At 47.7% G+C, this 25,276-nt stretch overlaps 3 protein-coding genes across 12 annotated transcripts in view; 2 read left to right on the top strand and 1 right to left on the bottom strand.

Annotated features, from left to right (window-relative positions):
- The window catches only part of LOC123933379, a 120,669-nt gene extending 118,105 nt beyond the window's left edge, over positions 1–2,564 (top strand). For 7 of the 10 annotated variants that reach the window (XM_045992464.1, XM_045992466.1, XM_045992460.1 and 4 more), the window contains 2 exons: positions 1,595–1,742; positions 2,283–2,564. In XM_045992464.1, the coding sequence (XP_045848420.1) occupies positions 1,595–1,742; positions 2,283–2,406 (272 nt within the window). In that variant the 3' untranslated portion in view covers positions 2,407–2,564. Of the gene's footprint in view, positions 1–1,594; positions 1,839–2,282 lie in introns of those variants that run through there. The other 3 variants (XR_006816574.1, XM_045992457.1, XM_045992456.1) reach the window with 3 other exon arrangements.
- Positions 1–25,276, top strand: part of LOC123933383 — a 348,492-nt gene that overhangs the window by 269,575 nt on the left and 53,641 nt on the right. The gene's annotated exons all lie outside the window — the stretch shown is intronic.
- The window catches only part of LOC123933384, a 66,728-nt gene continuing 65,374 nt past the window's right edge, over positions 23,923–25,276 (bottom strand). The window contains exons 6-7 of the mRNA XM_045992483.1: positions 24,535–25,025; positions 23,923–24,328 (exon numbers count right to left, since the gene is read on the bottom strand). Of these exons, the coding sequence (XP_045848439.1) occupies positions 25,003–25,025 (23 nt within the window). The 3' untranslated portion in view covers positions 23,923–24,328; positions 24,535–25,002. The remainder of the gene's footprint in view (positions 24,329–24,534; positions 25,026–25,276) is intronic.

Genomic DNA, 25,276 nt, shown 5'->3' with positions numbered 1-25,276 from the left:
GTTGGAGAGGATGTGGAGAAAGGGGATCCCTCGTACACTGTTGATGGGAATGCAACCTGGTGCACCTACAGTAGAAAACAGTGTGGAGATTCCTTAAGAAACTAAAAATAGAGCTTCCCTATGAGCCTGCAATTGCACTACTGGGTATTTATCCCAAAGATACAGAGGTAGGGAAAAGAAGGGCCATCTGTACCCCAGGGCTCACATTAGCAATGACCACGGTTGCCAAACTGTGGAAAGAGCCAAGATGCCCTTCAACAGAAGAACGGATAAAGAAGATATGCTCCATATATACAAGGGAGTATTATGCCTCCATCAGAAAGGATGAACACCCAACATTTGTATCAACATGGACGGGGCTGGAGGAGATTATGCCGAGTGAAGTAAGTCAAGCAGAGAGAGTCAGTTATCACATGGTTTCACTTACTTGTGGAGCATAAGCAATAACAAAGGACATTGGGTGAAGGACAGCCGAAGTGGGCTGGGAGAAATCGGAGGGGGAGAAGAACCATGAGCAACTGTGGACTCTGAGAAACCATTTGAGGGTTTTGGAGGGGAGGTGGGGAGGGGGTTAGGAGGGCCTGGTGGTGGGTATTAAGGAGGGCACGTATTGCATGGAGCACTGGGTGTTGTGCAAGAACAATGAATCTTGGAACACTGGAAAAAAAAAAAAACCACCTAGTGCTCATCACAACACATGTCCCCCTTAGTACCCATCATCCCGTTACCCCATCTCCCCACCCAACTCCGATCCCAAACCCTCAGTTTGTTTCCCGGGGTCCAAAGATTCAGTTATTCTAGATCACTCACCCTCAGTCTAGCTGTAAGGCATACTCGGAAGCTGAGCATATCACCTGGTGAGGTTCTACAGTTGGAGACCCACATTGTCTCCCACCACCAAAACGCTTAAAGTAAGGGGAAGCCCTCTTTCCAGGTTTTGCTCAAAAGTCACCTTCTCCGTGAGACCACTCTATTTAAAACTCTAACGCCTCCTTCCCTTAGCACATGTCATCACCTTTCTATGCTATATTCCCCCACCCCCATGGCTCTTCCCACCATCTCATTATTTATATGCTCATCTATCTCTCCTTACCCAAATGTGAGCTCCAGAAAGAAGGATGCGTGTCTGCTTTATTCACGGCTGTGTCCCCAATGCCAGGAACAGAGTAGGCTCTCAATAAACACTCAAACACATGAAGGGAGGAAAAGAGGAAGGAAGGGATTCTCCAAACAGAGGGAGATCAAAAATCCTGAGAATCCAAACTTGAAACAGATTCTCACTATAAAAAGCCTGTGGGACATCGGGCTCTCTGCTCAACGGGGAGCCTGCCTCCTCCTCTCTCTCTGCCTGCCTCTCTGCCTACCTGTGATCTGTCAAATAAACAAATAAAAAAATCTTAAAAAAAAAAAAAAAAAAAAAAGCCTGTGGGAAAGACACATAACATAACCTAGCCTGGAAGTAAATCAGACAGAGCTCCCTAAGGGAAAGGATACTTCAGCTGAGTCTTCAGAAAAGGCAATGCAGACAATCAAAATTAGGGAAGAAAGACTGAATCAGTTAGGTGGGATTCTAAGAATGTGTTTTATATTTCAGACAGTCGTGGATGCTCCCTAGCCAAGCTCCCTGCATCTTTTCTGTATGGAAGAGGCCCTCGCTTGGACCAGGACAGCACCAGGCTTGACTGCGAAAAGCCAAGTTCAGAAGGTCGAGGTGGAAGACATCCCACCAAAAGCATCCAAGAGGGGCGCCTGGGTGGCTCAGTGGGTTAAGCCTCTGCCTTCAGCGCAGGTCATGATCTAGGGTCCTGGGATCAAGCCCCGCATGGGGCTCTCTTCTCAGCGAGGAGCCTGCTTCCTCCTCTCTCTCTGCCTGCCTCTCTGCCTACTTGTGATCTCTCTCTCTGTCAAATAAATAAATAAATAATCTTTAAAAAAAAAGAAAAGCATCCAAGAGTGAGTCCTTTACAGAATAGAGTGGTAGATTCCAAGGAACACCTGGAGCCTTGAACAAAAAGGTGTAACTCGGAACGTTTTTCCCAAGGAAGACAATCAGACCAGTGATAAAATCAAGAATGATCAAACCTCAAAGGCAAATGAGTTTTTCTCCAGTTTAAAGGTGTTTGTGTTATTACCCGGATAGCTTTTTTTTAAGTGATCATGCTGCCATAGGACTTTTTGTAATGCATCCAAATTCGTAGGCTGGGAAGGCCAGGAAACAAAGAGTAGGGGGCAGGGTTATTACCTGATGTTCAATCCAGTAAACAGAATTCATCCTTCTACAGAGTCCTTTATACGAAATACTGCAGGTGGCTTTATGGTCCGACGAGATGGAGTTTGAATGACTTAAGCTATTGGCTTTCAGGCCGAATGCACGTTTCTGAATATGCTGACCCCCGCACTACATGAAGTGATGTACAGCTATTCTCCACATACTTTCTGTCACCACCTCTCCTCTCCGGCTTCGGCTCGTTCCCAGAGCGTCAGGATGACATTAAGTGACAACGGCTGTCATTTTCCCACGACACAGGGGAACCGCTCTTGCTTCTTTCAGTGGATCCCTTCAGAAGGACCCTTCACAAGGTGTTGGGCGGAACGCAAGAGAAACGAGGGCGCTGAGAAGGACGAGCTCCCAATGACCACGCAGAGGAGCAACTCCTCTGTCAAATACCGCCGACTGGTCACAAGTACTGGACAGTTTCCCAGGTCCTGGGGATGCGAATGGGACCCAAAGGCGAGCCTGTCACCTTGTGCCTCACTTCATCTCCTTATGACATTCAAAGAAATACTAATCAAAAGGCGATTTACAGCTCTGCTGCAGCGATTCCTAAAAATGCCAAGGGAAAAAGACCGCCTTAGTGCACAGCAAAACTCAAAACCCCTCTCCCCAGGCTGTCTCTGTTCTCGTCATTCCATAGCCCTTAAGACTCGCTCATAAATCAAACCCTAGCAGTCTTTCTCTCATTTCCCTATTCGGTGTCCGCTCTCTGGCTTCTTCCAGTTTTCCTTTTCTACCATCACCCAGATACTGTGTGAGAAAAGAGAGGAGTAAGCCAGGTGGGCCTGGGGCAGAAACAGATGGCACAGATTGACAACTTATATTTTCTTATTCGTCCTTCAAGGAGTGCCCATTCTGAGCACGGCTGTGTTTTAGTCAAACAAAGGGTATAAAATATTATGTTATCACCTATGCGTTAATAAATAAGCCTTAGCATTAGTCCAAAAAAAAAATAAATAGAAAGAATTTAACAGTGAACAGAGAAGATTTAATTACCTCAGATGTGATCCAGGAATAGCTCCTTTGCGAGAGTGGAGAAAACAGACCTGCTTTTTCCTAATTCCTTTAGCCAATGGCCAGTTCTTTAAAATCAACCTACGAGTCAAGACAACAGTTTTTAAGACACACATATCAACACGTTTCATTTCTCAGCATACAGTTAAATGGTACTGAGGACACTATCATTCTGCAGCCATCAACACTGCGCATCTCCATAATTTTCCCAACTTCCCAAACTGAAACTCTTGTCCTCATGAAACAATGCCTCGTTCTCTCCTCCTTCTGGTCCCCAGTAAGCACCTTGTTACTTTCTCTCTTACCTAGATTACGCAAGGCATTTCATGAATGGAATCAGACAGTATTTGCTCTTTTCTAATTAGCTTATTTCACTTTGTGTAGCGTCCTCAAGGTCCATCCATGTGGTACCATGGGTCAGCATTTCCTTCCTTTTTAAGACTATAGAATCCTCCATAACAGAGGTATGCTACCTCTGTGGATCCATTCATCCCCTGATGGACATGCGGGGTGCTTCCACCTTTTGTCTATGGAGAATATTGCCACTATGAACCCGGGTATTCAAGCCACCATTTTGTTAGTTTGTGTCCAAACTTCTTGGTTTTTTTTTTTTTCTTTTAAGATTTGATCTATTTCTTTACAGAGAGGGAGCACGAATGTGGGAAAACGCAGAGGAGAGAGAGAGAAAGGGAACCTCAGGCTGACTCCCCACTGCGCAAGGGACCAACGTGGAGCTCTCTCCCATGACCTCGAGATCATGACCTGAGCCAAAGTCAAGAGTTGGATACTTCACCCACTGGGCCGCCCAGGCGCCCCTCCAAACTTCAAACTGATTAAGAGACGATGGGTACCCATCGAAAGAGAAATGGACAAACAGATGGGGCATATCCATACAATGGAACCCCAGCTGAGGAACGAAGTACTGAGAGGTGTCACAACACGGATGAATTGGGAAAACACGACACTAGGTGAAAGAAACCAGTCACAAAAAGGTCACATATCAAGCGATTTCAGTTATCTGAAATATCCCAAATAGGTAATCCACAGAGACAGAAAGTAGATGATGGGTTGGCGGGGACTGGAGGGAGGGCACACGGGGAGGAAACTGCTTAATGAGCACAGGGTTTCTGGCCAACAATGTTCTGGAGCTAGTTAGAGGTGATGGTCACACAACCCTGTGAATGTACTAAATGCCACTGCATTAGTCACTTTATTTTTTCATTAATTACCTTTCGTTCCGGTGTAGTGAACATGCAGCCCTCTATTAGCCGGGTGTACAGCACAGGGATTCAGCAGTTCTGAACATCACTCGGTGCTGCCCACGGTTAGTGTCCTCTTAATCCCCTTCCCCTGTTTTACCCATCCTCCCAGCCACACTTTGCTGCTGCTGTAATGTACTAAGATTGTACGGTCTAGTGTGGGAGCCACGAGCACATGGGGCTGCCGAGCGCTCCACATGTGGTTCGTCCAAGCTGAGACATGGTGTCTGTGTATAATACACGCTGGAGTTCAATGGCGTAGTATGACCAACCGATGCAAAATATCTCAGTAATACCTTCATACTGATTACATGGTCAAAAGGCAATATTGTGAATAAACTGAGCTAAAGAAAACAATAGTAAAAACAAATAAATAGGGGTGCCTGGGTGGCTCAGTGGGTTAAGCCTCTGCCTTCAGCTCAGGTCATGATCTCAGGATCCTGGGATCGAGCCCCACATCAGGATCTCTGCTCATCGGGGAGCCTGCTTCCCTTCCTCTCTTCTCTGCTGCCTCTCTGCCTACTTGTGATCTCTCTCTGTGTCAAATACATAAATAAAATCTTTAAAACATAAATAAACAAGAATGAAAATAATAATAAATAATAAATTTCATCCATTTCATTATACTGTTTTCAGGTGGTACAGGAAAATTTTAAATTACACATGTGCCTCAAATTATATTTCTCTGAGGCAGGGTCAGTTGAAGGTCTAAGCCAGTCTTGGCGTAGAGGGAGGGGAATGGTCAGAGCTTCTCTGAATCCCAGGAGTCCCTCCTGTCCATAGTGGGCAGGTCAGACTGAGCACAGAATTAAGTGGGGGTCACCACAGAGGAGCAAGGAGAGAAGAGCGGGTGGGAGAATGGAGGACAGGAGAGCGTCACCCTGGCCGAGAACTGGAGTTCCAGGACCAAGAGGGCACAGCAAACCAGACCTGAAGTGCTTCAAACTTGTGCTCTTCTCCCTTGCAGTGTCCCAAAGGAGACACACCCCTTGGATGGGATGACACTTGAATCCTAGGGATCATGGCCAAGAACAAAACGTTGAAGGCCATGCGGAGGCCCTTATCTGATCCACAGATCCTCTTGGTCACTGCAGGGAGCACTTCCCAAAACAGACACCCGAGGACCACACCCCAGCTGGCACTCACAGAAGCTCTAGGATTTGATACCGTCGCATTATGGGACAGGTGGCCCAATGATGACAGACACTGCCCATCCCACAACTCATGGGAGCGGGGCTCAGAGCCAGATTTCATTTCACTTAGGAAAAGGAAGAAATGTGAAGTTTTCTGCACCGTAAAACTGTGAAGCAAATTCAAATTCATGCCTGTGTCATACATAATCTCTGGCTAAGGCCACTAGTCCTCAAACATTCAGAGCATCGGAAGCACAAGGTCTGTGGGCTTTTCTGCATTCGGCTGCCCCCAGGTCTTCACTCCCATAGCCTCCACCCCGAAGCACCAGGACCCATAGGCTTCCCAGATGGATTCATCTTCTAGAGAATATACTAAGAATTTCCAGGGGCCAGAAGCCAAGAAAACTAATAATACAAAAGCCACCAACTCCAAACCTCTGCACTGGAAAGGATCTATAGGGATAATAGTCCAACTGCTTCCTTCGAGCGGGAAGAAAGTACAGCCTAGCTGGGAAGTGCGCAAGGAGGACTTGGTCAAGGTCAGACACTGGTAGTCAGGTCTATAACTAGAAGGCACCCCTTTTTTCGTCTCCTGGACATCTCAGATGTCACGGCAGCTGGCTCCTCAACACTGTCAACTTGACACCTTTCCCTTTCCAAATAAACCACACAATTTGCAACATGCCAGGCAGAGTCTTTCGAGCTGGAGAACATGCAGATATCGAACTGGAGACATTCCAACCCTACAGAGAAGAAATTGCCTTTACCAGAATTATGCACATACGTGTCATCCATGTCGATACTTACCAAGCCCACATACCAGTGTGGCTGTGTCACTCACGTACATCTGCACACGCATATCCACACGGAGAGAGGGAGGCCGCAAAACCTGTCATTCTGTCATTCTGCTCTGCCACGTCCTGGGGATCACATCCCAGTCTTCCTACGTCCCCACTCCTTGGAGAGGCCCCTTGTTCTGTGTTTCAAACACACTCTTTTTTCTGTGTTCCGAGAGACAGTTAGAACAAGATCAGGGCTGTACAATGCAACAAAGTGTCAACGAAATGCGGTATCATGCAAGCGCCTCTGAAGAGGACCACAGCAGAGTCCACATCCATAAGCACTAGGGGCGCTGACATCGCACGCCATCTCTCAGCAGTCTGCCCGCGGCACGCTGGGGGCTGCACAGCCCTCTAGGACCACACCGAAGGCGACAGAGCCAGGATTAAGAAGACCGCGAAGCCAAGTGGTATGTGAAAGGCAGAAAACGTAGAAGCAAGTCTGAGATAGGGTCAAATACCCAGGCAGGTCACTGCACATTGCCTGACACACAGGTACTCGGTGTGTACTTGTTGGATGGATGGAGAAATGGGTGAAGAGATGCATGGGCAGGTACCATGGAAAATTCTGTACCCTGTCCCCACTGTCACTCCTGGAACTCAACCCCCGGCACAGCATTCAGCGTAACGTGGATCCTCAAACTATAAAAAGCCAGTGCGATGGCTGACTGGATAGAGGAGTAAATGATTCTGATTCTTCTCCATCCATTTTCAAAAGTGAGTGTTTTGTAACACTTGGGGTTAAGTAAAGTAAGGCCTGGGGAGGGAGAGGAACCAGCATTCATTGGTATTTATTCCACGCTGAATGTGTGCGTGTGCCCTCACACTGAATTCTCAAAAGACATCTGTGAGCAGCTTCTATTATTATCTTCTGCATTTCAGACTGGGTAAACCTGAGCCACAGAGAGATGGAGTACCTTGCCCAAGATCACTTGCTCAAGACACCAAATGGAGAGCAAGGATCTGAACCAGGGCCATCTGACTCTTGCTTCCAATCATGCTGCACTGTACAATGCTTCCCCCGAGTGCAGTGCGCTGTGGAGGCCTGGTTTATGGAACAGTAGGGAGAAGCAGCTCTGGCCGCTCTGACTCAAGATCCCAGAGGTATCCTGCACTGCTTCCCCCTGACCCTGACTCCTAAGACACCACCCTGGACCCACAGAGCCCCAGGAAGCATGCTGTGAAAACTGCTGTTCTGTGGGATAGTCCAGGGCCCTTGCCTGTGCTCAGACGCTTCCCAGGCACAAGTTTCCAACCCACAGGGAAATAAGCAGTGGGTAGGACACGGTGTAAAGCATCCAGACAGACCTGGGTTTAGTTGTCTCACCATGTGGAGCGTCGACTTTCTCAGATGTCGAACAGGAAAAATAACACCCGGAAGGGTGACTGAGGATGAAAGGAAATGACGCACGTGGAGTGCTTGGCTCTGTGCAGTGTCTGTCTAAGTGCTCCCTGAAGGTCAGCTGATGGTCATGGTCATGGAGGAAGCCATAGAATAGCCTCATTTTCTGAACCCTCATAGGTGGCAACTCCTTTTGTCTCTTTGACAGCTAAGATGGTAAATGAGAATTTGGTTTGATTTAGAATGCCAACTCTTGGAGCCAGTATCTGAGGGACCCTGGGCCAGTCATGTCACCGCTCTGAGCTTTCCTTTCTGTTTACTTAAATGGGGAAAAGACGCCCTACCTTAGGTTGTGAGAATCAGATTAAATGAAGGATTCCGCTCCGGAGCAAGAGCCCATAGCACACGTCTTGGTGACCTATTTCTCAGGGACCTGGAGGCTTGGAGGGACAGCTGACAGCCCCCACTCTCACGAAGTCCACAGGTGTGTCCTCAGGACAAAGAGCTCCCAGCCACTTCTCACCCCTGGGTTGACCACCCTTGCGTAGGACTAACTGATGTTTAGCTCCTTTCCTGCACTGACATTTTATTCTACGAGCTTTCTTCTCTCTGCCATGGACAGTGCCTCAACTATTCGAGACAAGTCCCTGCTTTAAAAATAATGATAAAACTGTCTGTCAGGGGCGCCTGGGTGGCTCAGTGGTTTAAAGCCTCTGCCTTCGGCTCAGATCATGATCTCAGGGTCCTGGGATCGAGTCCCGCATCGGGCTCTCTGCTCGGCAGGGTGCCTGCTTCCTCCTCTCTCCCTCTCTGCCTGCCTCTCTGCCAACTTGTGATCTCTGTCTGTCAAATAAATAAATAAAATCTTAAAAAAAAAAAACAAAAAAACAACTGTCTGTCAGGATGCCTGGTTGGCTCAGTGGGTTAAGCCTCTGCCTTCAGCTCAGGTCATGATCTCAGAGTCCTGGGATCGAGTCCAGCATCGGGCTCTCTGCTCAGCGGGGAGCCTGCTTCCTCCTCTCTCTCTCTCTGCCTGCCCCTCTCCCTACTTGTGATTTCTCTCTGTGTGTGTGAAATAAATAAATAAAATCTTTTAAAAAAATTATCTGTCAGTGGAAATAAGCCCCACACATTATGTCACCAACAGAAGCAGGAGAATCTCTGAGACACCTCTGTGAGATCGTGCGGCATGCAAGATGAAACTCCAATTCATCTCGGCTCAGTCATACACGCTCTGAAACCAAATTGCAGGGGCGGATTTTTCAGTCATTCACCTGGTTGACATGAAGGTGAGGGAGACCTGGACAAGCGGGCAGAAGTCTGCCCATTAGAAGTCAGGGGCTCTGAGCTGCCAACAGCCTGGCACGCCCTGACCACTTCAGACACACAGCACACGGGGCAAATGTGCAGACTCTGGAGGCAGAATCCCCAGGTTCAAACCCAGCTCCATCACTTGCTAGATGAGTGGCCTTGAACAAACTTCATCTCGCTGTTCCTCAGTTTCTCCCTCTGTGAAATGGGGTGAACGACGGAGCCCATACTATCGGTTACTGTGGGGAACAAAGAAATCAATGCATGCAGTTCGTGCAGTCGCTGGTGTGTAGGAAATGTTTAGTAATCTGCGTGGGAAGAGTTACACAAGGCCTCTCCAGAAGTATCTAGATGTTCTGCTGCTCACTGGACACAGCCCAAACTCAGGAGCATCTGTGCATGACCCCGTACACTGTGGTCTCTGATGCTCCGTCCCTGCAGACTTGCTCTTGCTTCTGGCATCTTCCCTCATTCCTGCACAACGACATGAACTTCCCCCACATGTCCCCACTCTCTCTCCCCTTCCTCACAACTGCTGGCACTTACAAATTCCTGCTCACCTTCTCCAGAACCCCCTCCCAACCTTCCCGGCATGCAGGAAGACCGGATTAGGGGCTACAAGAAGAATCTCCATGCAGGCATGAGGCTTGGTCCTCTTGGGCGATGACAGTCCTGGGAAACTGCCCTTTGGTTCACCTCACCCCCTGTCAACACAGAAGAATGTGCTAGGTTTCGCCAGGGAGCCATCCTGGGTGGGCAGGCAGCCAAAAGGTCAGCTTCTCCCAACATGTGAAGAGGGAACAGGATGTCCATGATGAGGACCAAAGGAAGTTTCCTTGAGGACCTGAGGGGATCCAGTCTCTGCTCGGGCAGTATCATTGGCAGCTGGGTGCCTTCATGAGAACCTGGGAGCTACACATCCTGTACGGGATTTTTCTCCTTCCGTAAGATACTGTACCGTTTACTCACAACATCTGGCTTCCTCTCCTCCGAACACACCAACGTCACCTCCATTACAACACCCAGTGCCTCTCTTCCAGGAGCCCCCGGCACCCTTGCATTTCTTCTCTTACACTCCTTCTCATGCTGTATATGCCACGTGTGGAAGAATGTGGGTTCAAGAACCAGACTGCTGGATGCCAATTCCCGATTCTCCGTTTACCAGCTGTGTGACACCAGGCAAGTTCCTTAACCTCTCTGCACTTTGGTTTCCTCATCTGTACAATAATACTAAGAACCCCTTTGTCGTACTGTTCTTGTGAGGGCTAAGTGAGTTCATTCATGGGAAGCATTTGGAATAGCAGGTGGGATGCAGAACTTGTTCAATAAACACTGGCAACGAGTCGTAGGACTACTAACTTGTATCTATAAGCCCTTTCCCACGGGGCTGTGAGATCCAAGAGGCTAGTGGCTACCTGCAGGGTTCATCCTTTGCCCCAGCACAAGAGATGACACAAAGCAGGTACTCAGTAAATACCTGTGGAAGTCAGAGGAAGACAAAGAAGAGAGGAGGGCAGGGTTGGAGTAGGCAGAGTGGAGGACAGGAATGCCTTGAAGGTTGTTTAACGCAACCTCTATATTACAAATAGAAAATTATCTAGAACCGAAGAAGACAGATGAATCGATTTCCACCCTAGTGGAACTGATTACCTTCTTCAGTCTGCCAGAATCACAGAACTATTCTCCATCATTACATATTCATCATTCCTTCTACTGAGTTCATTATTTGTTTTCTGGAAGAGGGGGACTGGGACACATGAGCAGTTCCTTAAAGGACACGCTGGACGGCACAACGGACTCCCTCCTTTGGCCCAGGATCCAGCTGCCCCTTCCAAGAGCTTCTCCATGGGGACATGTTAATCCCAGCTGCTGCCTCTAGAGGCCCGCCATAAGCCAGGGGTCACCTCAACACTGACCCTGCAGTCCCCAGATCAGCCTCAGCTTTGCACACGGAATCCCTGATTTTACTATCAAGGGACCTTTTTTCAGTTGCACGTTCACATGACTCAAGTTCTCAAGATGAATGTTTACAGCCAAAAAGTTCATTAAATAGGGTTTCAGTGCAAAATCCTCATCATATGGGTTAGGATCCTCTAACTCCACACAAGCAGCACTTTCTCTCCCTGTCACCAGCCACGTAACATTCAAAGGACACGTGACGATCAGCCACTCAGAGCTGCAGGACTTCGGTGAATCGAGTCTCAGCAGCACCAAGAGAAGATGGACTGACGCATCCATCTTAGAGGAACAGATGGCCTGGCCTCATACTGCTTCCGCCTCACTCGGGGACACTTCTGTGACTCTGTGCTACGCCCACTGGTACTATTGCTGACTAGCTCCGTACAGGGGTCCTGGACAATCCCTTTGGGGGTGAGGCTAGGAGCCTCCACACTAATACTTCTTTCTCTCAAGTGGTTTTTTTCACTTGTCACCAGATAGTTGCTGACACGGTTGAAGCTTAAAGGTCTTCCTTAAATATAAAACTGACTTTGCAAGTTATTTTAATCGTATGATGCTTGAGGGGAGATATAGTTGTATGTTGAAATGTAAGCAGGTGCTTGCCTCTCAGAATTATGTAATGTTCAGGATTGCTCTTTTTTTTAAGATTTTATTTTTATTATTTATTTGAGAGAGAGAGGAGAGACAGACAGAGAGAGAGCATGAGAGGGAGGCGGGTCAGAGGGAGAAGCAGACTTCCCGCTGAGCAGGGAGCCCGAGGAGGGACTGCAGCCAGGGACTCCAGGACCATGACCTGAGCTGAAAGCAGTCTCTTAAACAACTGAGCCACCCAGGTGCTCCGAAGATTCCTCTTTTTCTAAGCCCGGCCAGGCCCACTCTGGTAACCATAGCCACCATTAATTAAGGTTAGGTACACTCTGATGGCCAGTACTCCAGGGCAGCCAGAAACACTGGGATGCCCACCCAGTTCTTTCCACTACTACACAGTGTTCTCTCACACTGAGGCCCACTGATACAAAGTCTGATCTTCACTGACTGGACACAGAGAAATCACAAGCTTCCTTGGGGTCTCAAAGGGTTAGAATGGTCAGTCTGAAGATCAAAAAATTATAGCTCTCTACTCCCCTCATTGATAGGGATCTCCTTCCTCACTGGGTTTAGGGAACTTGGGGTATCGTTAAAGTTCATGTACATTTAATCTACACCTTACACATCCGCAGTCACTGCACAAAGCCCATCTGCTTGGTAAGAAGAGAACCTGCTTCCAACTCCTCTGTGGGTACCAGAAAGGTAGTCCTTATTCAAACTGATGCATTGACATGACCTTTTAAAGGTCAACTCTCAGGCGCCTGAGTGGCTCAGTGGGTTAAAGCCTCTGCCTTCGGCTCAGGTCATGATCCCAGGATCCTGGGATTGAGCCCCACATCGGGCTCTCTGCTCTGCGGGGAGCCTGCTTCCTCCTCTCTCTCTCCGCCTGCCTCTCTGCCTGCTTATGATCTCTGTCAAATAAATAAATAAAATCTTAAAAAAAAACAAAGAAAAAGTGATGATGAACATGATACTCAGTGATGAAAGAGAAAATGCTTTTTCCCTAAGACCAGAAACGAGGCAAAGATCCCCACTTTTATCACTTCTACTCAACACAGAATCGGAAATTCTAGCCAGACCTATTAGGCAGGAAAAGAAATAAACAGCATCCAGATTGGAAAGGAAGAAGAAAAATCATTCCTGATTACATACAGCATAATCTTGTCTGTAGAATGCACTGTAGATTCCAGTGTGTACACACACACACACACACACACACACACACACACACACATTAACATATTAGACTTAATAAATTTGTCCAAGTTGTAGGATACACAATCAACACTCAGAAATCACTTGCATTCCCTTGCGCTACCAATGAACAACCTGAAAAAGAAATTCAGAAACAATTCCACTTACAATAACATGAAAAAGAATAAAATATATAGGAATAAACTCAACCAAGAAGGTGAAAGACTTGTACACTGTGTTTAAAAAGAGATGGCATCCCCCAAAGGGGGTCACTTGTACTAAACCCCGACATCAGCAAACCAAGATCGAACACCTAAACTAACCACCATTTCAACCCCCCAGGAATGCAAACTTTAACCAGTCACCATGGAATTAGAAGGTCAGCACTAAGGAGATGATTCACCCATTTGACGCCTTCTGTTCCCCATAAGAAGGTGACCTCCTCTAAGACAAGGCATTCTTTGGTAATCATTTCCTTTTTCCACTCCCTTTCCACCTTTAAAAACCTTTCCTTTCCTTTCCCACAGCTCAGCAGAGCTCCTTTCTACTTGCTAGAGGGGATGCTGCCTGTCTCCTGAATTGCTGAGTAAAGCCACTTTGATGTTTAAATGGACTCGGGTGAATCTTCCTGTTTCACAGATTTGATGGCACCACTGGGACCGCAGGAGACTTCCAAGAGCTTCAGGGACAAGAAACACAGGCGAGGGACCCCACAGACCCTTTGAGTTCACGGCCTTCTTCATCACTTCCAAGGGCTGTGGGTAGGCTCACACTTGACTCTGAGCTCCATGATGAATTGGGGATTCATTCTGTTTGGCAGAGGAAAGCTCTCCTGTTGACTCCTTTATGGTACTTAAAGAGCAATTTGGTTGCACTTAATTGCTACCTTAAGTTAACAGCTGCCTGAGCCTCGAGAGCTTACCATCAGGGCCAGAGTGGAGGAAGAGATGACAGTGGGCTTCCAGTGGGACTGAGTGGTCACAACCATGACCAGCTTAGGGGAAAGCACCCATCCCCTCAGAATTCCCAGGTGGAAAGCAAAACTCCCCAAACCAGTGATCTCAGTGGCCTGTATGGTGATTATAGTCAACAATGGTATCAGAAACATTAAACTTGCTGAGATACCAGATCTTAATCGTTCTGAACACTAGAAGAAATAAGAATTACGTAACATGATAGAGGTGTTAGCTAACAGTACAATGTCAACTGTATTCCAATACAAAAGTATCAAGTCACCTGAAACTGACACAATGTTCTCTGTCCAATATACATCAGTAAAAATAAAGAAATAAACAGTAGTTGTTCTAACACAATTCTGGACCCACAGGGCTGAGCATACAGTCTGGTTCATGACTGGCGGTCTATCGAGAGCTGTTTAGTATCATTTGATGTTGACACCACCACCGCCATCGTCGTCATCACTGAGCCCTTCCCATTCTAATTGTTTGGGAAGCATTTTGCAGACCCTTGATTTCTTGGCTTGTGCTGAAGGAAAAACTCTAAGAACATACGTCCACCCAGTTTTTCTCAGAGACTCAGAACGTTTAGAAGCACATTTTGGTCTGGCGGTTGGATATGGACAGTGGCAAAGCAAAGGAGAAAGGAAGATTGAACTGGGAGAAAAGGTTCTCCTGAGAACAAGAGCCGAAATGTTTGATGTGTCAGGAATGGTCTACATCCATATGACACCGTTTTATGTTGAAGCTCAGCTAAGTCAGTTAATTAGTTTTACTCGGGGATGATGGTCCTTCCTTTCTCCCTACTTCTTTCCTTCCTTTCTTCCCTCTTTTCTTTTGGTTCTTCTTCCTTTCTTTTCTTCTTTCTTTCCTTCCAAAGGAGAAAGACCAAGGGTTGATGAGCTAAGAGATACACAATCAGGCCAATACACAGACAAACCAGCACACCAAACACCAATTGAACAACAAGCAGTTCCCTGAAAGCCAGTTGGCTAAATTCCCCATCTAGCAATCATTCACCTAAACCCTAAGATACAGCTGAAGATGGAAAAATAGAGACAAACAAAAGCAACAAGGTCCTTGGAGAATGGAAGTCATCAACCCTTGCTTAGAGCGTTGTTCAAAGACAGTGACTACAGCTGAGGGAGAAGTGCAGGGAGGGAGGTTGGGTTTTTTCCAACAGACCCAAAGGGAAATGGGCATTGGAGGCTTTAAATAGGAAGGACTGTAGGGACGCCTGGGTGCCTTTGTCATTTCAGCGGCTACCTTTGCCTCAGGTCATGACCCCAGGGTCCTGGGATAGAGTCCCACATCGGGCTCCTTGCTCAGCAGGGAGCCCACCTCTCCCTCTCCCTGCTTGTGTGTGTGCACGTGCGCGCTCTCTCTCTGACAAATAAATAAATCAAATCATTAAGGAAAATGGGAAGGACTATAAAGCGAAGAAGGAAACCTCAAGCAAGACCAGGAGACTGGACACACTCCCTCAGAACACACTAAACATGGTGGGAAGACCAACGCAAATAATTTAGACAAATCCCACGCATGGAATAGGAGGCAGACACCAACACAGAGATGGATTGATTTTTTTCCCCAGAATGAGTAGGGCACAGGGTCACAACCTCTACATGGGAGATTTTCTCCAACTGAGTTTAAATTCTTCTTTCTTCCATTCTACACAAGTGGTATAAAGTGACCTAGCATCCTATGAACCCATAAACTATGGAGATTTTCTTTTTCCTAATTTCCATGTTTCCTCCTTTCCCAGATAACACTATGTCTGTTATGTGACCCCCATCAATGGAGACATTCATGAAGCCTACTGGTTAAAAGTGTGCATTCAGTGGAGTTCCTGACTGACTCAGTTGGTGAAACATCTCACTCTTGGTTTCAACTCAGGTCATGAACTCAGGGTGCTGGGATCAAGCCCTGTGTTGGACTCCACGCTCAGCAGGGTGTCTCCATCTAAACCTCCTCCTACCTGCTCACATTCTCCATACAAAATATATCTTTTTTAAAAAAAGTGGGGATTCAAGAGACAACCCGCTTGGTCAAGTCACATCAACCTTCTCTGCTTTAATTTCCTCATCTATATAATGGGAATAAGATAATAAGAGCACCAACTTCATAGGATGGATGTGAGCATTCAATAAATTACTATTTAAATTTCTTAGAAGAGGAGCACATGGGTGGTTCACTTCGGTAAGCTTCCCACTCTTGTTTTCAGTTCGGACCATGAACTCATGGTTGTGAGATCGAGCCCCACACTGGGCTCAGTGCTCGGCGTGGTGTCTGCTGGGGATTCTCTCCCTCCCTCCCCTCCTCCCACCAACCGTGCTCTACCTCTCTCTCTCTCTCTCTAAAATGGGTAAGTAAATAAAATCTGAAGTTCTTAGCACAGTCATTGGCTCATATGAAGTGATCAACAAATGACAGTAATCATTACTATGACCAGTAGTAGTGGGGGTGGGGTGGTACTACTACTACTACTACTACTACTACTACTACTATTACCACTGTGATTCACAAAGTCTGATTAAACTACCTGGACTAAGACAAAGAAGTGTAAAAATTGGGAAGAGGAGAATGTCAGCTTTTAACTTCTTCCTATTCTGGAAGGAAAAAGCGAGTTACCTAGGGAGGCATCACGTGATTTCCATTTGGAACAGAGCAGGATCACAAGAAACCTAGGCTGGACAATATCACTGGGTATAGTCTGAGGCGGGCATTGGAACAGACAGTACATTTCCAGCCTCTTCATGCAGAGAGCCTTCGCTGAATGAATGAGTGGTCATGAGCCATTTCAGAGAATCCTGGTGGGCAAAAGCTGAACCACCCATTCAAGTGATTCCTGGAAAACACCCAAGGATGTGTTAGGAGGGAATTCTCCTAGGACATGACACTTTGCTCCCTCTCATATTATTACATAATAGAAAGACAGAGAGAGAGGAGAAAGGGAAGAAAGAGAGGGAGAGAATGAGGAAGAGGAAGGGAACAGAAATGGAGAGCAGAGGGAAAAATAATTTGGAAAGAAACATTAACAGTGGTTATTTCCCTTCTTAAAATGCTCTAGACAGACCTCATCGTTAATAACATGGTACCCTGAGATGCAGCAACTAAGATGATTTTGAAGGGTAGTAACATCTTTTTAATGTTAATAGTTATGCATTTATAGATCAAATGTGTATTTCCAAAATATAGCTAACACATCCAAACCATGCGTCGGCTCAATCTCCTTCCTAGTGCAGTTGAGGAATTTTATTACATTTTAACTTTATTCCAATTCAATTAATAAAAGTAATGTTCTCTGAGCTAATAAAATTAGTTGGCACGGGAGCCTGGGTGGCTCAGTTGGTGGGGCAGCTGCCTTAGGCTCAGGTCATAGTCCCGGGGTTCCGGGATCGAGTCCCGCATCGGGCTCCGAGCTTCGCAGGGAGTCTGCTTCTCCCTCTGACCTTCTCCCACCTCGTGCTCTCTCTCACTGTCTCTCTCTTTCTCAAATAAATAAAATCTTGAAAAAAGTAGTTGGCAGTTTCACCATTTGACTTGGAAATTTCCTTGACCGGACTGATCGGTTCTTTCCACCTCCAGGTTCCTGCAGGGCACATTCTGCTAATGGTTCTGGCAGTTCATTCTTCGAGTCCCATTTTCTCCTGCCTCCAAGAGCAACGTTCTCCCTGCCCTTCCCGCCTCCATTTACAGTCCCTTGAGGTGCTCTGGCCGCCAGCCGATGCCTGGTTCCAAAGTCATTGCTACCTGATTTACCTTTAGGTGACCTCTGTGCCCTACGTTCAGGTACTGATTTCTCTTTCAGTTAGGTACTGATGCTCAAGACGTAGTGGCTTTTATCAAGAACCATTTCACTACCTCCCCTGATGCTGTGGATTGACTATGTTTGGACAATTCTTCTGCTCTATATGGTGTCGGCTGGGGATGCAGATATCTGCGTGGCACAACTCAGATGGACCACCTACGATGGTTTACTCACCTGGCCAGCAGCTGGGGTCCGGTGGATGCTCGGATGGGACCGTCCAGTGGAGTGCCTCACGTCTCAGCCCCGTGTCTTTTCAATGCAGCCTGAGCTTCTCACAGCATGGCATCTAGAATCTGAGAGGCAAGAAGCAGAAACTGCTCAGAAATCCCGGGACATCTCTTTCGGTGCCTTCTGAGGGCTAAAGCCAGTCATGGTATAGTACAGATTCAAGGGACACAAGTTCCGCCCCTTGGTGTGAGGAGTGTCACATACACAGGGAGAGGGAAGGGAGGGCTGGGGCCAGCTTGGGAGACGGGCTGTCACAGTGCCTCTGCCCGTAGCGAGTGTCCTTCACAGCCGGGATAAACTATGCAGACCGCTGCTTCTCAAACATCAGAGTACCCAGAATCCCCCAGAGGTTGTGTGGCAATGCAGCTCCGACTCAGTGGATCTAAGTGGGTCCTAGGAAGCCACGTCTAACAATTTTCAGGTGATGGCAGATGCTGCAGGTTCACACTCGGAGTACCAAGGATGCTGTTTGTACTGGAAGTAGCCGAGGGTTAAAGACCACAACCTGAGGTCAAAGTCCATCGCTACCTCTTTTTCACTGAGGCTCCTTGAGTATCCTCGAGCCTGTTTCCCCACCTGTTTAAATGCAATCTTGGAACAACTGCAAGAACCAACAGGAAGAAGGATGATATGGCACCACTGACTCTCTTGGTAGCTGGGTGTCAGGGGCACTTTACTTCATCCCCTTTCTCCCCTATAGTTTCTTCACCTAAAATTAAAGTGGGAATGGGAATGACAGTGCTTACCACATAGCGTGGTGATGAATCTATGGGAAAACCTGGAATTCACATACGGTGAATATGTGAGAAGATATGGGATATATCCTTGCTCCCCTTTTGCCTTTCCTCCCTCTCAACCCCATCATATATCCCAGTAGGTCAGCGTTTGTTATGATTTTGGGGGCAGACGGGCTGCAAGGAAGCAAGGGCTGAGTTTTAGAGGTAAGGGAAGTTGGAAGCTAATCCATGGTCTATGTCTAACCATGACCTACTCCATGGAAAAGGGGGAGTTTGCTTCTCCTCCCCCTAGTGGACTGAAACCAAGAATCATAAGCAAGAATCGTATTTGTCCTGGAGGCCTGGCAAAGAGCTCAGCTCCACCCTTTGTGGGATCAGTGGCTGCTGTCATTTATGATCCCTGCTGGGAAATTCAGCTGAGCCATTATCACAGTGAGAAGGGTCACCAAGTCCCAGAAAGCTCCCGAGCGAGTTCCACCTGGCCTATGTCCCCAGGGGGACCCTTGAACCATTCCTGGAAATCGGAGGCTCCGGACCACAGAGGACAATTCAAGTCTGTGTGGTCATGTATTCAGACTCTCTTGTAGTCACTGAAATCCGTACAGAAAACAAAATGGCTCTCACGACTTGATGTCAGGATGGGAACCCAAACTATCCTACCTGGGAATCAGGCCTCAAATGACAAGGCAAGAAACAATGCTTGATGTTCGTTTTGGACTTCACGCTATGTTCTGGGATAATGTATACCCACGCACTATCTCATCTTTACAGCGACTCTAGGAAGAAGACAGCATAATACCCCCATTGTCTATATAAGGAAACCAAGGACACAGAAATGAGGTGAGCTTCTCAAGGTCCTACACTGACGTGCCAGGGTTTGTACTTGAAGTCTCATATGTACCTGATGACAAAAAATGCTGCACTCTTTTTTGCGGGCTGGAGGCAGGTAGCATCTCACAAATGAAAATAAGTTTTCTCTCCTGGATCAGTGACTAAGATGTTGGTCCCAGCCATAGTAAAGCAGGACATTAGGAAGCTAACTCCTGAGTTCTGTTGACCAAGGCAGAACTGGGAGCATCTATTGCTCTGATCCCATCTGATCTGAATACACTGCTCCGTGCTATGGGACCTGGCACCCTATACCTGGGTGACCAGCGGTTCCAGGCTGGATGCTCTTGGCATCAGCGTTGGGCACTGTACTACGTCATTTTCCCTCCCACGCAGGCCTCTTCTTCCCCAATGGGCTGTGCCTTTAAGGACCCAGACCTTATCATGTCCTGCTTCAAACCCTCTGCACTGCTGCCCTGATCCACAAGAGAAGATCCTCCTCCTGAGTCACTCTGTCTCTCTGGTTCCTCCTCCAAACTCCCCTCTGCAATGCTCTGAAAATGCAAATTAAACGAGGTCACTCCAACTTCAAAAGCCCTCAGAGATCCACTGTCCTTCAGCACAGAGCATCCAAAGTCCTTCCTAAACTCATCCCGCGCCCTTCCCTCACCCACTTCTGGCTCTCTAGCCATGCCGGGTCACTTGCAGCTTCACAGCGGGTTCTCACTTCCCTGCTTTTATTCATGTTCTTTCCTACACCTGCAAGGTCTTTTTCTCAACTTACTCGCCTAACAGTAGGCCCTGCAGCGAATCACCTCACCTCTCTGAAACAGAAACGGGCAGAAATGGGTTGTTCTGGGAGCTAGTAAAAAAGAATAAGAAAATGCAATGAGGTAAAACATTTCGTGGCATGTGCCAGGCATTTTATATGTGTCATTCCATCTAATGGTCACCAACAACCCTATGGGATAGTCCCAATCGCTTTCCTGTCACGGGGTGATTAGGTCCCGAGTGTCACACACGTACAAGGAGGTAGAGTCCAGGTAGCCAGGACCCAAGAGCTCAAACACAAAAACCCTCTCCACCAGACCAGGCCCCTGCGAGCTACCAAGGCTGCATAATTAATGTGCTGGCCCAGAAGGGGTCACCCAAGCATGAGATCACTGAGCTGAGGGGTAAATGGCATCACGACACCCGCAGGGCCTGGAAGGGGCCAAAAGGTTGACCATCCTCTACACGGAGCATCTCCTACTTTGTGCTCTTTACACCGGAAGAACTTCCCTATGATAATATTAACCACAATGTTGAGTAACAAAAAAAATACCACTTCTCGAGTGTTCCCCATGTGCCATCTTCTCTGTGAAGTTACGTATGTAAACATATTTTTTACAAAGAATCTGTAAAACAGTCCATTTTACAGACCAGGAAACTGAGGCATAGAGAGGTTAGGTAACATGCCGAAGGAAGCACAGGAGCACGGGGCAGAGTTAGGGTGATAGTCTAAGGCTATTGGCCTCAAAGCCTGTTCTCGGAAAACCCAGGCTACCCTGCCTGTACACGCTCCCACCTTAGATGCCACCTTCCTCGATGAAGCTGGAATGGCCTGTGTCCGTCGGTATAGGATCCACCAGGAGAGTCCAGCAGGCGTCTCTCAAGGGGCCCCACTGGATTCATTCATTCCTTGTGCCTCAGAAACCCAAGGACTGAGGACCCTACAGTCAGTGGTGTTCACAGAGACTGAAGGTTGCTGGCAAAACTTTCGAAAGACGGGCACGTACGACAGAAAGAACTCTCAATAAGTATGTCCACTTACAATGATTATTTGAGAGACCAAGAAGACCAGAGTGCCTCTGCTGCCATGAACAGCACATTCGTTCCCTGTCTGGAGTCAAATGACAATCATGTGCCCATGAAACAGACGTTTGTGGAACCTCTGCACAGCGGTGAGCAAGAGCAGGTATAGCAAAAATGTGGTTAGGTGAGCACGGCATCATCTAAACTATGCCGAGCTTCTCTGGGTTGTAGGGGACAGAAGTCCACTTGCATTTATTTAAGTAGGAAGGAGAGTTTCTTATTTAAAGAAATGAGGGGGGGGGCGCCAGTGTGGCTAAGTGGGTTCAGCCTCTGCCTTTGGCAGATCATGGTCTCAGGGCCCTGGGATCGAGCCCCGTATTGGGCTCTCTGCTTGGCGGGAAGCCTGTAGACCGAGCCCAGTAAGGACGCCACTGCTGCTGCTCCTGCGAACCCACCGTCTCAGCTTGTCCACCCTCCCCACCTGCTTGCCCCAGACACCACGTGAGCAGTCTCTATGTCACCCGTAGCAAGCTTGTGAGCTTCTGTCATGGAAATTTACAATCGGATACGATACACACACATACTACACGCACACGTGCACACATACACGATATAAACATACAGACAGGGGTGCCTGGGTGGCTCAGTGGGTTAAAGCCTCTGCCTTCAGTTCAGATCATGGTCCCAAGGTCCTGGGATCCAGCCCGGCATCGAGCTCTCTGCTCAGCAGGGAGCCTGCTTCCTCTTCTCTCTCTGCCTGCCTCTCTGCCTACTTGTGATCTCTGTCTGTCAGATAAATAAATAAAATATTTTTTTTTTAAAGATTTTATGTAAAAAACCATATGGACAGATACACATACACACTCCCAAGTAGAGAAAATGGTATAAGGAACTCCCATCACTAACTTAAATAATTCTCAACACACGGCCCATCCCCACAGCCCCCATAACATTTTGAAACAAATATCTTTTTTTTTAAGATTTTATTTGTTTATTTGACAGAGAGAGATCACAAGTACGCAAGGAGGCAGGCAGAGAGAGAGAGACAGGGAAGAAGGCTCCCCGCCAAGCAGAGAGCCCGAAGAGGGACTCGATCCCAGGACCCCGAGATCATGACCCAAGCCAAAGGCTGCGGCTCAACCCACTGAACCACCCAGGCGCCCCTTGAAGCAAATATCTTCATCCTATCATTTGGCCCACAGCTGCTTCAACATGTGTCTCCAGAACAGGGTTCCCAACCTTGGCATTCCCCACAACTTGGGTCCCATCATTCTTTGCTGAGGGCCCTGTGCTGAGCTTACTATGATGCTTAGCAGCACCCCTGGTCTCCACACACCAGATGTGGAGAGTGTCTTCCTCACTCCTGTTTCTGACCACCGAATATGTCCTAGACGTTGCCGAACATCTCCCAGGGAACAAAACTGCCCCTGATGGACACACACATACATATACCCACAAAATTATCATCACTCTTTAAACATTTCAAAATAATTTCTCAATATCATGACATGTCAAGTCACAGTTCAAATTGATCTGATTATCTCATAAATATGTTGACTCTCTGTATTTGTTAATACAGAGTGAGTGTAATACTCTCCTGAGTGAGAATAAGACCCATACCTTGCCATTGGTTAAGAGGTCTCACAAGCCTCTTTTAATTAAGTCCTCGCTTTCTCCCTTCTCTTTCTTTAGCCTTGCAACTTATTTTCCTAAGACATCAGGTCCTGTAAGGGTGCCTGGGTGGCTCAGTTTGGCTAAGCATCTAACTCTTGGTATCAGCTCGGGTCATGATCTCAGGGTCCTGGGATCCAGCCTCTTGTTGGGCTCCCTGCCCAGCGGGGAGCCTGCTTCTCCCTCTCTCTCTGCTGTTCCCCCTGCTTATGCTCTCTGGCTCGTTCTCTGTGAAATGCGTAAAATTTACAAACAAAACAAAACAAAAGAAAAAACAGTCCATAACTTTTTAAAATTAATTTAATTTTATTTTATTTTTTAAAAATTTATTTATTTGACAGAGAGAGATCACAAGTAGGCAGGGAGGCAGGCAGAGAGAGAGGAGGAAGCAGGCTCCCTGCTGAGCAGAGAGCTCGATGCCTGGCTGGATCCCAGGACCTTGGGACCATGATCTGAGCTGAAGGCAGAGGCTTTAACCCACTGAGTCACCCAGGCACCCCAATCCATAACTTTCTGACAAGAGCTAAGGGTGTCAGACATTACACCAAACATGCAGATCACGATATCCCAGACCCTGAAGGGCAGAGCCCTGCTAAATGTCATCGAACATTAGTTTATGGGTTCTCCCAATCTCGCTGAATGTTTTTTCAGATAATGGAAAGCCCAGTGCCAAAAGAGCTGTCATGAAACGCATCTAGATGGTAAACATGCTTGGTCCTTGTACTGACTCCGTGAGTCTAGAGTAGGACCCAAGCAAATGTCTTTTCTTTAAAAAATCCCCACAGGGGGCGCTTGGGTGGCTCAGTGGGTTAAGGCCTCTGCTTTCTGCTGGGGTCATGGTCTCAGGGTCCTGGGATCCAACACTGCATCTGGCTCTCTGCTCAGCAGGGAGCCTGCTTCCCCCTCTCTCTGCCTGCCTCTGCCTACTTGTGATCTCTCACTGTCAAATGAACAAACTCTTTAAAAAAAAAAAAGACAAAAAAAAAAAAAAGTCCTTCATGCTTTGCTGATTTGCACTGGGTTGGGTACAACTATTTAGTCTCTGCAATTCCAAACCCAAACTTCCCCTACAATGTTTAGGCTGCAGACACAGGAAGGCATTGGAAACTGAGACAGAGAAGAACAGAGAAATTATAAAAACTCCCAGAGAAAACCGACTGCAGCGCGAGGCCAGATCCCAGGGTGGGTGGCTGTGGCGGCAGCTAGCCATCTGGGGCCCTGCCTGAGGGCCGCCCCCCTGCATGCTGCGCCCTTCACGGACCAGGTGCGCGCCTTCCAGGAGCAGGTGGACAAGCTGGGGCACCTGCAGGTGCACTTGGTTGCTTCAAAGCCATCCCGCTCTTCACGCCTGACTCCTGTGGCCTCTCCGACCCAGCGCACGCGGAACGCCTGCAGGAGAAGGCGCAGGTGGCCCTCACGGAGCATGTGCGGGCCCAGTCCCCGTCCCAGCCCCAGCACCTCGGGCGTCCGCTGCTGCAGCTCCCGGCACGGCGCGCCCTCCAAGCCTCCCTCAACTCCCAGCTGTTCTTCATGCGCCTGGTGGGCAAGACGCCCACCGAGACGCTGATCCGAGACATGCTGCTGTCAGCAAGTACCTTCAATTGGCCCTACGGCTCTGGCCAGTGACATCGCTTGCTGGACACACCACAGCTGGGTCAGCACACCTCAAGGGACACGGATGCTTCGGCCTCCCACGGGGCTCCCAAACGGAGGACCTTGGCTTCTCTCCTCAGACTCCTATTTTTTAAAAGACTGTGAAACATTTGTCTCCTCTGGTTTTTTTTTTTTTTTTTTTAATGATCACGATACCAAAGAGAGTGTCAGGCTCCAGCCTTGGCCTCCCCAGAACTCCTGGCCAGAATAGAGGGCCAGGGACCGAGGAGCCCATTCCTGGGACAGCCTGGAACTCAGCACCCCAAGCATGAACTTTTGGTGCCGGTGGGGTTGGCTTCCCTTGGGGAACGACCTGCCGTTTGGACTAGAGGGGCCAGTGTAGCAATGCGCCAGGCAGATTGTCTGGATCCGGAACCCACGTTGGACACTATATGATGAATGAATCAAAGTCAATAATAAAGATGTTTCCTACCTGAAAACAAAAACAAAACAGAACAAAAACCTATCCCATAGAGAGTCAAGAAAAGCCAAGCTCTAGTTACACTACTTCTCTGTCCTTATTCTGTGTCTCCGTTACTCTACAGTCAATTGACTTTAAGTAAGCAAGTTTGCACAAACGGAAACCAACAAATACTAAATCAATTTATCAGGAAATTTTAAGGACACCTAATTGGGACATGGTACTGAAAAGCATTTTATTTCCCTCTCGTCATTTCAATGGCA

Source organism: Meles meles, chromosome 21 (assembly GCF_922984935.1).
Source record: "Meles meles chromosome 21, mMelMel3.1 paternal haplotype, whole genome shotgun sequence".
Classification (NCBI taxonomy): Eukaryota; Metazoa; Chordata; class Mammalia; order Carnivora; family Mustelidae; genus Meles; species Meles meles.
The sequence above is the reverse complement of the archived record's forward strand: the minus strand, read 5'-3'. Positions and strand labels throughout refer to the sequence as shown.